The 14,900-nt window shown below is 38.8% G+C and overlaps 1 protein-coding gene across 3 annotated transcripts in view; it reads right to left on the reverse strand.

The window, feature by feature from the left end:
- The window catches only part of LOC130905299 (rab GTPase-activating protein 1), a 158,731-nt gene that overhangs the window by 124,224 nt on the left and 19,607 nt on the right, over positions 1-14,900 (reverse strand). For 2 of the 3 annotated variants that reach the window (XM_057818548.1, XM_057818546.1), the window contains exons 1-2: positions 7,245-7,376; positions 1,363-1,591 (exon numbers count right to left, since the gene is read on the reverse strand). In XM_057818548.1, coding sequence (XP_057674531.1) covers positions 1,363-1,515 — 153 coding nt within the window. In that variant the 5' untranslated portion in view covers positions 1,516-1,591; positions 7,245-7,376. Of the gene's footprint in view, positions 1-1,362; positions 1,592-7,244; positions 7,377-14,900 lie in introns of those variants that run through there. The other variant, XM_057818547.1, reaches the window with a different exon arrangement.

Raw genomic sequence — 14,900 nt, forward strand, 5'->3', positions numbered from 1 at the left:
ACAAAGATAAGTGTGTCATGCCTACAGTCAAGCATGGTGGTAGGATTGTCATGGTCTGGGGCTGCATGAGTGCTGCAGGTGTTGGAGAGTTACATTCCATTGAGGGAAATGTACTGCAGCCGATCATGATCCCTTCCCTCCAGGCACTGGGTCGCAGGGCATGACAATGACCCCAAATACACCTCCAAGTTGACCACTGCTTTACTGAAGACACTGAGGGTAAAGGTGATGGACTGGTCAAGCATGTCTCCAGACTTGAACCCAATAGAACATCTTTGAGGGATCCTCAAGCAGAAGGCGGAGCTGCGCTAAGTCTCAAATATCCGGCAACGTCGTCATGGAGGAGTGGAAGAGCATTCCAGTGGCAACCTGTGAAGTTCTGGTCAACTCCCTGTCCAGGAGAGTAAAGGCAGTTTCTGGATAATAGTGGTGGCCACACAAAATATTGACAGTTGACATGTTGTACTGCAGGAAGATGTAAACATTCAACTCTCTGCCACCACTATAAATATACTGCATTATCATTTCTATATAAAATTCTTATTATTATAAGTACACATCTGCATATCATTGTGTTCTTTTTTTTATATATTATCAACTTACACTAAAGTGTAAAAAAACGAAAAACACATCCATACCGTAAAAAAACACATTCAAGATACATTTTTTGACCGTTTGATACTGAAAATTAAAATTGAATAAAATCAATAAACAATAATGAATTCAAATTGATTAGCAACATTAACTCATCAGGATAATATGCCAAACAATTAGACCGAAAAAACGAAAATTAAAAGAACAAAAACGACCGTGACATTGGACGGAGGGACAGTTTTTATTTTTGCTGCAGGCAGTATCAGCTCCTTTGCTATGGTGTGAGGTTATTTTGCACTGAGCAACTAGGTATGCCACCTTATATGATGCTGACAGTGCTTGCTGGTTTACTTATGTAACACTGACTAAGCGGGAGGATTGTTGGCCCACTATTTGAGAAGTACTGTTGTACTGTATGTTAATATTGACAACTTCACTAAAGGTTGTACTCACTTTTGTTGCCTGGGGTTTAGATATCAATGGCTATATTTTGAGGGGAAAACATATGAACTCTATTATATAAGCTGCAGACATTGTGTCAAAGTGTCAATTTGTCAATGTTGTCCCATGAAAAGATATAATTAAATATCTGCAGAAATGCGAGGGGTGTACTCACTTTTGTGATACACTGTAGTCTTTAAATGTCACTATTTGTAAATACGACATTTAAAAGTCAAATTTTCATAATATGTCCCCTTTCAAATGAAACAAAAAGACTCCATTCCTTCGTTCTCTGGTGCCTCCATACCTGAGCGTCACTATTCTTACCTTCAGTCCCGTCTTTTCGTCATCACTACCATTATTAGTGGACGAGGGAGTCTCGTCTCCCAGTCGGGACACCAGGACAAAGTCCTCACTGTTGAGAGTCGACACAGAATCCGACGACACGCTAATCTTCCCCACCAAGCCCTTGTCATCCATGGCTGTCGCTCTTAAACTCTGCCACTTTGCTCATGAATGGGAGGAATAAGCGGTGGGAGATGATGTGCAAAATCACCTGGAAAAGGGGGAAAAAGCCATATAATGAAAAAAAGAAGCAAAAAAAATCATGAGGTGGACTGTAGTTTAATAGTGATGTGTTAGCTTTTAGTGAAGCCCCGAATACTCCTCCATAAAATTCAATTTATTTAATAAAAACATTCAGAAATTGATTTAGGGCCACTAGAAGTCAAATCCGATAGCAGGCAAAGATGTCATCTGGGACTTTAACCTGGGAGAAGTTTGACCTCTGAACAGATGAATTAGTGAGCATATTTGAGAGAGTAGAATGGAGAGCAATACAGAGAGCGATGACATAATTGTAACGATGTCATTATCATGCCAATTTCCTACAGTCTCCATTCAAACACAGAGCGGGAGAGTTGATATTTGATTTAAGGAAGTACCATAGACTTCATAATGGTATTGGTGGGTCAGATTCTACTCTTCAAGTGGGGGGCCATCCCACAATCCGCTTGAGTTATTCGCAGTCGGTCGCAGCGACAAATACAGCGATCCAACGTCGGATTTAAGTTGAAAAAGTATAAAAGCTGTACCGCATACAAACAGGAAGGATTGTCTCAGGAGTGATTTATTCGAGGATTCAAGGTAAACATTTTATTTTTTGTACCACGCATGCTTGATTGAAGCCATTATATTTTTCGTTTTTTCACAAGAATTTACAGTGTAAAAAGCTCTTTGTTGTTATGCTGCCACCACATTGTCTAACAGACTAGCATCATTCCTCGACATATTTACGTAAAATAAATGCTAACTGCTCGGTTTTTTGCTCTTATAACAAAGACTCGAGACCGTTTTAGGTTCATATCTATAAAGAATGCGGGGATTTAAGCATTTATTCACAAAAATTTTCAACGGGAAAAGCTCTGTTTACATAAGGCAGCAGCTAGCTACATTCACCAACAGACTAGCATTGTATTTCAACATAATAACGTAAAATAAATGCTAACTTCACGTTTTTTTGTTGTTGCTTTTAACGAAGAATCAAGACCATTTTACGTCCATATCTATAAAGAATTCAGGGATTTATTCACAAGAATTTTGACCAGAAAAGCTCTGTTTACATATAGCGGCCGCCACATTGACTAACATACTAGCATTGTACTTCGACATACAATGGGAAAAATAAGTATTTAGTCAACACTAATTGTGCAAGTTCTCCCACTTGAAAATATTAGAGAGGCCTGTAATTGTCAACATGGTTAAACCTCAACCATGAGAGACAGAATGTGGAAAAAAAACAAAATCACATTGTTTGATTCTAAAATAATTTATTTGCAAATCATGGTGGAAAATAAGTATTTGGTCAATACCAAAAGTTCATCTTAATACTTTGTTATGTACCCTTTGTTGGCAATACCGGAGGCCAAACGTTTTCTGTGACTCTTCACCAGCTTTTCACACACACTTGCTGGTATTTTGGCCCATTCCCCCGTGCAGATCTCCTCTAGAGCTGTGATGTTTTAGGGCTGTCGTTGGGCAACACAGACTTTCAACACCCTCCTCACCCCGTGGCATCAAAATGATAACAAGAACGGGGAGCAAAAATCCCAGAACCACACGGGGGGACCTAGTGAATGACCTACAGAGAGCTGGGACCACAGTAACAGAGGCTACTATCAGTTACACAATGCGCCGCCAGGGACTGAAATTCTGCACTGCCAAACGTGTCCCCCTGCTGAAGAAAGTACAAGTCCAGGCCCATCTACGGTTCGCTAGAGAGCATTTGGATGATCCAGAAGAGGACTGGGAGAATGTGTTATAGTCAGATGAAACCAAAATAGAACTTTTGGGTAGAAACACAGGTTCTCTTGTTTGGAGGAAAAAGAATACTCAATTGCACCATACCCACTGTGAAGCATGGGGGTGGAAACATCATACTTTGGGGCTGTTTTTCTGCAAAGGGACCAGGACGACTGATCTGTGTAAAGGAAAGAATAAATGGGGCCATTCATCGAGAGATTTTGAGAGAAAATCTCCTTCCATCAGCAAGGGCATTGAAGATGAGACGTGGCTGGGTCTTTCAGCATGACAATGATCCCAAACAAACAGCCAGGGCAACAAAGGAGTGGCTTCCTAAGAAGCATTTCAAGGTCCTGGAGTGGCCTAGCCAGTCTCCAGGTCTCAACCCCATAGAAAATCTATGGAGGGAGTTGAAAGTGGGTGTTGCCAAACGACAGCCCCAAAACATCACCGCTCTAGAGATCTGCATGGAGGAATGGGCCAAAATACCAGCAACAGTGTGTGGAAAGCTTTTGACGAGTCACAGAAAACGTTTGGCCTCCGGTATTGCCAACAAAGGGTACATACCAAATTATTGAGATGATCTTTTGGTATTGACCAAATACTTATTTTCCAACATGATTTGCAAATAAATTCTTTAAAAATCAAACAATGTGATTCTCTGGGGGTTTTTCCCCCCACATTCTGTCTCTCACGGTTGAGGTTTAACCATGTTGACAATTACAGGCCTCTCTAATATTTTCAAGTGGGAGAACTTGCACAATTAGTGGTTGACTAAATACTTATTTGCCCCACTGTATTTACGTAAAATAAATGCTAACAGCACATTTTTTGCTTTTAACCAAGAATCGAGACTGTTTTGCGTCCATATCTATAAAGAATTCAGGGATTTGAGCATTTATTCACAAGAATGTTAGACGAAAAAAGCTCTTTGTCAGTGATTCCACTTGGTCAGCTTTGACGGCCAGGCCAACAATGCAGGCCCCTTATTAATCGAACCCGTGTCCCGTCAATATCATTATGAAGTCTATGGAAGTACCTTTTATCCATTTTGTGCCGTTAGCCGAAGTGCTAACCCTTGGCAGCAGTTGCTGCGTGGAAACCCTAACAAGGTAAAGTTAAATTGTCATCATAGGTGGCAGAGTTGAGCACGTTGTCAGAAAACATGATTGACACAGTGTTCAGGTAGATAAATGACTTTTTTTTTTTTTCATTTTCATGCAAGCTACGATTTAGAAGGAAGGCAGCAAACACATCATTGTCCGTCGGTGTAAAAAGATGAACAAATAAACACTAATTGTTTACTAAGCCGTTATTTTTGTGCAAACACACAATACAAACAGTCTCGTTTGAAGACGCTCGTCCTTTTGCAAACTTTTCACGGAGAAACCACTGCACTTTTTTGGCCCCGTACTGTATGAGCAACAGGCAGGCTTCTTGCAACCCACACAGTATACAGGTGTCAGTCAATGAAAGGAGGCAAAAATTATCAGCACAGTCTGTAGAGAGTAACACGAGTTTAACAACATGGACGGCTCCATGTACATGGACTGAACCAAGGGTATTTGTTTACAGTTGAAGTGTGAGCCACAATTGCCAGTGTTTAAACTGCCTACTGGACTGTCTCAGGAAATTAGAATATTGTGTATTCTAATTTTATGAGACAGTCCTGTATATATATATATATATATATATATATATACACATATATATACATATATATATATATATATATACTGTACATCCAGTTGACGATAGCACCAACATACAGGACTGTCTCATAAAATTAGAATACACAATATTCTAATTTCCTGAGACAGTCCAGTATGACAGGACAAAAAAAATCTTAAACAGCATTATTATGTGAATTAGATTCATATTTGGAGACTATTCGACTGTATGCAACAATTTTGCAAAGCGCAGATGATGAGAAATTAGTCTTTTTATCTCTCGTTTAGCCACACCTACCATTATAGGGCTCTAGCGTCCCACAGGAGGATGATGTCGGCAGGGTCATGGTTTCATCTGATTTAGAATTCAGCCCATTGAGGGGGAATAATTCAGAGCGAGGAAAATGCAATGAAGAGAGCCACAAAATGTCGTTGTTTCAATCTCTCTACTCCAATATTTTTACAGGATATTCCTTTCATCTCAGTATTTTTCCCCAGTTGCTAAACAAATGGTATGGTCATGACAAATAACATTCTTGTGCTAAATGGAATATGAAATATTAAAAATGCATTTACTCAGTACGACATGGAAAAATTACTCCATAATGGTCAAAACTGTCAACTTCTTGCACTTTCCCGAACGATATTTTATGCCACCGGCGTAAGTGCGTCTTTTGTCATTTCCCTGCCCCGGCTTCGGAGAGCGTAAACAAACCAGGAGCCGAGACAGCTAGCCAAAATGCTAACCCAAACCAAGTGATGTGTCAATGTCTTCGAAGCGAAAAAAAAATCACACAAAACTACCCCGGATCATATGACACGGCGGCGGGGAATGACTGCCAGACAAACCGGCCGACGTCGGAGGAGCACGTAGCTGCCACATGGTCAACACGAATATGGTGTAAATTAAATCTTAACTACACAGCGAGGACGCAAACAGTGAGAGCGGCGTGCAGTTGTTGTGCAGCTAACATGGCAGGATGTGTCTGAGTAGAACTTTTCTACATGTCCGTCCATGATCAAACCTAAGTAAATAGTCCTTTATTTGAAGAAAGTTTGCAGTGTTTACTTTGTAATTGCTGCCATTTTGAACACAAAGTGGCAATTTCTCATGGGGTGAAAATTTTGACAGAACGCCAGACACACGAAGAGGGCAATAAGCCGAGTATAGAGAGGGGTGTGCAAACAAGCCGCCGGTCGTCGGCCGAGTGGCATTCTCGGTGGACAATCAGCCACAAAATGAAAGCCCCCTCCGTATTAAAACGTTTGCCATGCTCCCAGTATTTGACATAATACAAAATGCGATGTTTACTCACTTCTTCGTAAGTCCAATGGTCCCACAGTAATAGGGCTCGTTTTGGCCAGTATCCGCCGGTGAACGGGAACCTTTTGAAACCCAAAAAGGCTCACACGCCTCTCCCAGGTGCGGCAACAATTTTGCGAAAAATAAACAAATTATTCTGCACACATTTAACACATCAGTAACATTTCACCTAAGCAATTAAAAAGCAAAGATGAATCCTAACCACTGCTCAATCAGGCTGCCCTTGTATTCATCAATCAATCCGCAATTGTAAATAGGAAATCCTGTGGTTTTCATTGGTATGACCCAATCTAGAATGATCAAAGCTTCCTAAAATGTCAATGAATGAAAGCTCACCAAATCGACACCACGGTTGTCTCAGCCCATTATCATTCCTCAGTGATAGCAAAACAAACAGAAAGACATGAATGACTTTTTATAGTCTACGTCACACATTAATTGGCTTCTGGCCCCCACTTAATCCGGATACAAGCGAACCTGCAACCCCAAGGGATGCACGCAAACACTGCCACGGCCTTAAATGTATTCCATACTCAAACTCTATCCTCATGTGGAGTCTGTTTAGATGACTTGATGCCTGACGACTTGATCGGACGCTGAACTCAATAGTTAGCTTCAGCCTGCTTGTGGTTAGCAGTCACAGCTACATACTGTAAGTGCCCGTCCAACCTCGTCGATTTCAACGTAAAGTTTGCAGATGTACTCTAAGCAGTTTATTTGGATTCCCACGGGAGGGTGTCGTTGATACATTGTCACGTACGCGGGCAGGGAAGAGGAAAAGCCTGGATACAGGCCACTACAGTACTCAATCGGACTGTCAAGCTAGCCTGCTACACTCACTGTGGCCACCGACGAAATGCTGTATTTTTCACAAGTGAGCATACATGAGTTTCAGCGCCTTTCAAACACCTTACCTTTCTTATCCCCGCGATTATATGTTCTCGTATGTCGTTTGGCGCAACATTGTGCTTCGCCAAATTCGTCGGAAGCCAAACAGCATCCGAGCGAGCTGTAAACACAAGCCCGAAGCAGAGCAACCCGCTGTCACCGGTATTGCGCATGCGCGTGGTGTATTATGACCTCTCGCGCGCCCCTGCATCGTGATGCTCTCCTACATAATAACAGGAATGGGCTTTTTATTTTGGCGTTCCAGGTGGAGGAAAAGAATCGACAACTCCTTGTTAAAAATCCATCCTGCTGAGAAGTCCACTATGTGGTGGTTTCTGAACCAGAAAACAAAAATCCATCCCTTACCTGTATGGGGGTAGATTTGTGTCTTTATTATTTAATTTTAAAAAAAGGCACTTCAATTAAAAAATGTGTTTGAATGCAAAAATAAATTTGAAACTCAGAAAAAGCATTTGAAAACTATTTTTCTTTTTTTTCTTTTTTTTCTTTTTTTTTTTTTGATTGAAACAGCTTTTTTTGATCGAAGTAATGTAGCTTTGCGTTTGGGCCACATTTTGGCTAGGACACTGGTGTCTTTATTATTCAATCAAAAAATAAGTTGCTTCAAACAAAAAAAATATTTTAATAAGAAAAATCACTTCAATCAAAAATAAATTTTCAATCGTAGAAAATAAGTTTTTCAATGCAAAAAAATAATTGAGACTCAGAAATTTGCATTTGAACTCATAATTTTTCATTGAAACTGTTTTCTTTGATTGAAGCAATGCTTTTGTGTTTGGGCGATATTATGTGTAGGACATGTGTGTCTAAATCACTCAATCCCAGAAAAAGCTGCTTCAATCAAAAAAAGTATTTTCAATCAAAGAAAAAAAAAGGATTGCAAAAATAAAATATATATTTATTTTGAAAATATTTTTGTATTTGAAATTAATATATTTTTTTGATTGTAGTGTCAATTTTTGGGAGCGGAAAAAGTTTTGAATGCACTTTCTTTTGATTGAATCATTTTGACACAAAGATGGAACTTCGCCGCTACAAAAAAAAAAAAAAAAAACGTGCAATTAGCGATTAGCGTTTATTTTACGTAAATATGCTAGTCTGTTAGTGAATGTAGCTAGGGGCCGTCTGATGTAAACAGAGCTTTTTCAGTGAAAATTCTTGTGAATAAATGCTTAAATCCCCCAATTATTCATAGATATGGACGTAAAACAGTCTTGATTCTTGGTTAGAAGCAAAAACATGTGCAGTTAGCATTTGTTTTACGTTAATATTGCGAACTGTGATGCCAATGCTGTAGCAGGTCATTTCTCCCATTGATTTTTTTCACGTTTCAAAATGCATGCATGGTAAGAAATACTGGACTGTCTCAGGAAATTAGAATATTGTGTATTCTAATTTTATGAGACAGTCCTGTATGTTGGTGCTATCGTCAACTGGATGTACAGTATATATATATATATATACAGTATATATATATATACAGTATATATATATATATATATATATATATATATATATACAGTATATATATATATACAGTATATATATATATATATATATATATATATATATATATATATATATATACAGTATATATATATATATATATATAAATATATATATATATATATATATATATATATATATACAGGACTGTCTCATAAAATTAGAATACACAATATTCTAATTTCCTGAGACAGTCCAGTATATATATATATATACAGTATATATATATATATATATATATACTAGTATATATATATATATATATATATATATATATATATATATGACTGTCTCATAAAATTAGAATACACAATATTCTAATTTCCTGAGACAGTCCAGTATATAATTACCTTGAATCCTCGAACAAGTCACTCCTCAGACAATCCTTCTTGTTAATATGCAGTCCAGATTTCATACTTTTTGTACAGAAATCTGGCGTTTGTGTAAAATGATAATGATTTAAATATTTTTTTTTCCATTTTCTTTTGCATTTTTCATTGCAAGCAAAATAAATGAAGATATTACAACCAAAGCATTTGTAATTGCAATGATTTTTTGGAAGAAAACGAGCATATTTGTCTGACAGAATTGCATGGGTGCCAATACTTCAGGCCAGCAGTGTATTAACAAATGCTTTTTTCGTGTCAAATTTGGTGGGTGGCGGCTTATTGGCTTATAGTCTGAAAATTACGGTGACTGTCTCTCAAATAATTATACATTTAGTCTGATTTTTGATTCATTCCATTTCAAAGATGAACGAAACCAGGTTTAGAAGTGTGACGGTATCTGTGCATCAAGTAGTGGAAAAAGGAGAAACTTGAAATTTATTGTTGCTTTATTGTTGCATGCATCCATAATCTCTGCTCAAAGTGCAACACAGAAGCACTTTGTTGCTTAACAATCACTGAAATACAAGAAAAACACTCACACAGGTCAGCTGCTCACAAAATAACCATAGAAACTTTGGAGTTAATAGTCCATTGTCAACACATCGACATTTGTCCAGCCGAGCATTCACGTATTGTAAAAGGTAAACCTTTCACAAGGTGACATTTCCAAGGAAATAAATTGAATACATAACTGGGACATGTTTCATGATGGTGTTTCTGAAGGACTTTTACTCTTTACCTTCAGAAACAATACATACACCACTGTCCCAATGATTTTAATATTGAACCAAATCTGATCGGGTCATATAAATAAGCCTATAAATCCATCAAATGATGGTGCCGGACAGTATACAATGACGGATGTACCATCTGTTTAATAGTTTTAATCAAACCACAGATTTGCAAATAAAGCGTCTAATACAGACATGATTAATAGGAAAACATCCACGTTTAACAAATAGGCTTCCCCATATAATATCACAAGTTCTTAGAATCAAAACAAAGAAAAGAATCACAACGATCAATAATTATTATAATATTGTGCAAAGAAGTAGCATGCATGTGTGTTGTATGTGTTGTATCACAACTACATTGATACTACTCTGCCATCACAAGAGGCACAATGCCGCATACTGCATGCATGAAAAAAAATGAATGCAGGATGCCGAGGGGCTTCAAGGAAACTTTGCGCGCTTGCACTGACTGGAACTGAAAGCGGGAAGAAAGTGCAGTGCAATTAGCCTACATCAGTGAACCACGGATTCCTCTCAAAGAAACGATACAAAGTCAGTATTTACACTTTGCAGTCACATTTTAAATATAGTATGGCCTGAAAACAAAAGTCTTTACTGATACGGACGAGTAGAAGAAAATCTAGTAAATAAAATACAGTACTTCCACAGAAGTGGCCTCCACACAGAATATTTCAAATAAACTGGAAACTGCTATTTCTGGAGAAATTGGGCTTTGTTGTGGTAGATAGACATTTCGGAGACACTTCCTGTTGATTTGGGGACATTTGGGGGACATATTCAGTTGATATCAGGTCACACTCCTGTAAATTTGGGGAGATTTCAGTGACACACCCTGTTGCATGACTGTCAATGGCATCGACTTATTTGGGAGCCAGTTGAATGTCAATGGGCTGTAATGCTAGTTTTTTTAGTTTTTTGTTTTTTTTAAATAAAAATCAGAACAACGCATGTTTTTCTGCCATTGAAAATTAATGGGAAATTTGGACGTACATGGCCGTCAATGGCATGGACGTGCATGGCAGTCAATGGCATCGAATTACTTGTGTGCCAGTTGAATGTCAATGGGCCGTAATAGTAGTTTTTTTTTTCAATCAAACATCAGAACCACACAGGTTTTTCTGCCATTGAAAATCAATGGGAAATTTGGACGCACATGGCCGTCAACGGCATAGACGTGCATAGCAGTCAATGGCATCAAATTACTTGGGTGCCAGTTGAATGTCAATGGGCCGTCTTGGTAAATGGTCAAAAACCACAAAGACTTGTGTTCCTGTCATTGAAAATGAATGGGAAATTTGGACTTACATTAATGTCGATGGCATCCCATTAGAAATGAATGGGACAGGTTTGGGCGAATTTTGGGCGTAAGCTTTTGGCAAATTCTGTATACAACGTTTATGCCTCTTACTGTTCTGGAATTTTTTATGTGTACATTGTGCGATTTGGTCAAAAATTGTGGGACTAAATACATTTTGAATGTTGTTTTTTCAAAAAAAACCTGCATTTACAGGTGAACGGAAAATTTGGGGGGCCTTTAAAAAATTCCCTGCGTCGTGCAAAAATTCCAGTCATTACAATGCTGGGGGTTCTAACAGTTTGAGCTGTGCAGCGTGCCGAAGAAATGCTGTTCAAACAAAAAAAATTGAATTTTACTATCTGGGCCTTTGCCTTGCAAAGCCCCATCTAAATACAGGTAGTGCCCGGGTTACGAACGGGTTCCGTTGCTAGGCTGGTGATGTAACCCGAATTCTTGTACAAGTCGGAATTAGCCCTTCAAGTACCTCTAAATATAACTGTCCAAAAACATGTATTACACGTCTTCTTAATAAGATCAAGTACAAAATAAGATACTGTGCGATACCTTGTTTTATAAGCCGTTATATTAAATGACTTTACTTGTGGGTGAGTTGCTTTGCTGAGAGAAAAGGGCGCTGTGGAAAGAGCAGGAAGGCGAGAGAGGGGGGACATCATGGCCGCTCAAGTTGCCTTTCTTAACTTGAGCCTGCCGTCCCAACTAAAGAAAAAAAAACGGATCGGGAGTTGCAAGAGGAGTCGGCGGGAGAAGCATCAGTAGCATGAGAAAAAAGAAGTGGGAAGTCTGAAAAAGGTGCATTGTCGGCTTCCAGGGAAGAACCGGACTCTCATGACTCTCCCAAGCTGAAAAGGGTGCTTCTTGGGCGGACACATGAGAATCAGACACAGCGGGTGGGACCTGACACCATCAGGAAATATCAGACGGTGGCGACTCTGCTGGGCGAGGCGGCATGGCAAGAACTAGGTACTGTTTACGCGACTAACAAAAAAAAAAAAAAATTATAACACGACTGGAGACAGAATGGCGGACTAGACTTTGGCGTCGTATGGTTGGGTACGTCGAAACCTGGGGACTACCTGTATTTATTATACTGTTTGTCTATACTTTTCAAATATTGTAATTATATTTAACTATCATATTCCGAAAATTGTATTTAATATTGTAAAAATGCATGAAAAATAAACATCCCTTCTGCCTCAATAGAAGCCAGTGCCCCTTTATCCATTTAATAAATGCCTAAGACCCCTAAATGAGAAAGCGCTGTACTTCCACTGAATAATTTGAGGTGATGAATGAAATAGTTGACCAGCATAATTCATCCCTGAGATGAAACCTTGAAAGATTTTCTTACTAGTTATTCAATAAATAACTTGAGGAAAGTTGGTAGCATTTATGTGGATGTATAATAGTAGTCAGTACACAAGATTTCACTTTAGCCGACCTAAAAAGTGTTGTAAACATACTGTATGTAGCACAAGAGTGGCTCACAGAGCTGAACTTCATCGACATACAAAATGTACAAAATATTCATTCATTTACCAAACTGTTCTGATATTCCACAACAAAATGTGACTGGTTGCAGCATGTTACTGACAAAAGCAAATCAGCAAATATTTAAGACACAGTGAACACAGTTAATGCATTCCTGATACAATATCCTCAGACTTCACAGAAGTTAGCGGTGCACAAAATGCATATACAGAATAAACACAGAGCACAATGTGACCCAAGGATCCGTGCAGGTGGGTTTACTGTTTTCATCACAGTGAGTTTGAAATGGGATTTGTAGTTCAAAGTGCATATGGGCCACAATGAAGACCTGCAAAAACTTCAATCCTTAATTTACTTGATTACATTTCAAAGAGATATTTTTTTAGTGTCACCTGCAGCAATGATTACCCACAAAAAAAAAAAAGGCCATTGTTCATAGCATCTCATGACGGCGCCCCAGGCCATTCATTGGTAACTCCTAATTCAAGGCATCATATGACACAGTTATTATAGGCTCTTGTTTTGAGTAATAGCATAGAAGGACATTTGTTGTCCGCTGCTGCTTGGGTAGAAATAAAGTTAACAAATGTGTTGCATCACGTATTTGTTATCCAAACCATGATGACAGATAACTACAAGTTGTCATGATTTTTAATGTATTCAAGAGCGTACCTCACGAATGCTATTTTTACAACCCGACGTCAAACCGGAAGTGGGTCAACATAGAAATGCCCTCGCATACAAACCATGTTAATACTGCTTGATTTCTGCCAGTAATCTTTCAAAAAAGAACATGCCGATCATATACTGCTGCTATGGAGCGTTTCTAGACATTATGAACATATGAAGTATGTTTTTGGCATACGTTTCCCGAAGCCAAAAAAGAGGAAATAATGTGAACAATGGATAAACTTCTGCGTACGTCCAAAAGACCAGTTTAACGCCAGCATGGTGAAGCCATATGCAGTAAACATTTTGTCGGGGGCCATGGTCCCACGAGGACGACGCGGTAAGCCATTTTGATATTTTGACTTATTTTTTTAGCGTGGCCTTTTGCAGTGTTGCTTCTGTCTGACAATGACTGAAAAAAATGTATCTTACTGCCACTGTTACCTTTTCTGTTGTAAAAAAAAAATAGTAAGAGGGAAATGTAAACAAATTATAGAATTAAGACTTGTTATTAATGAAAAATTAAAAGTGTTCGTTGGCTGTCACCTAGCAGCATTTGCAATCACTACAAAAAAAAAAAAAAAATAGCAATGTAAATTACTCCCAAAAATGGTCAGCGACGTAAGACCAGAGAATATATATACGTATATATGTACCAGGGGTCACGTTAACCGGATATTTTCCGTCGTTGACCGTTTTTTTAAAACGGTGACGGAAAAAACTGAAGTCCGTCCGTCATTTTGACAGGTTGCAATTCACACCCCAGACCACAGGGTGGCGAGTTAGCATATTAATTAGCTATTGTCTCTCTTAATGCATGACGTCGTTGGCTCTTCTGTCAGAATATTGTAGCGTCACCGGGGTCTGGCGGCAGCACCGTGATTGACACATCAACGCGAGGTTCTTATTGGTGCACCCGGTGTGCCAGCGCGTCATCCAATTGATGGACAAGATTGCCGCCCAATCACATGACGTCACAACTCCGCCCCCCTGACTGGAGCCGCCATATTGTGTGTCAGCTCGTCGTGTTTACACATTACCGCCATGTACATGCCTCCTATTACGGCGTGTTTTTCTGCTCGTTAACATTAATAATCAAAATGGTGAAGGCGTGTGTGGCGGTTGGTTGCTGTAACAGAAAAGAGAGACTTGAAGTTCTACCGTATTCTGAGATACCCGAGGATGAGAGCGAGATGGACTGCTGTAATTCGACAAGAAATCTGGGCACCAAACGATCACCACAGACTATGTAGTAGTCATTTTATATCTGGTAAGATGCATTTAATATATATTTAGAAGATTTTGGGCTGACAACCACAATTAAGATCATTGTGTGACGTTGGTGATTGGGGTCTATATCGTTGCCTCTTTTTCTTTGGGGGCGGAGTTGTTGGCGGTAAGCAGAGTAAAAAGGGAGAAAAATACCACGACTCCCGTGTCTAATTTTTCGCCGCCAAACAAGCGTTACAATATTAATTACAAATGAATGATAACTAAATACTATTGAATATGTCATCATTATCATTTTAAAAATTT

Source organism: Corythoichthys intestinalis, chromosome 17 (genome assembly GCF_030265065.1).
Source record: "Corythoichthys intestinalis isolate RoL2023-P3 chromosome 17, ASM3026506v1, whole genome shotgun sequence".
NCBI lineage: Eukaryota > Metazoa > Chordata > Actinopteri > Syngnathiformes > Syngnathidae > Corythoichthys > Corythoichthys intestinalis.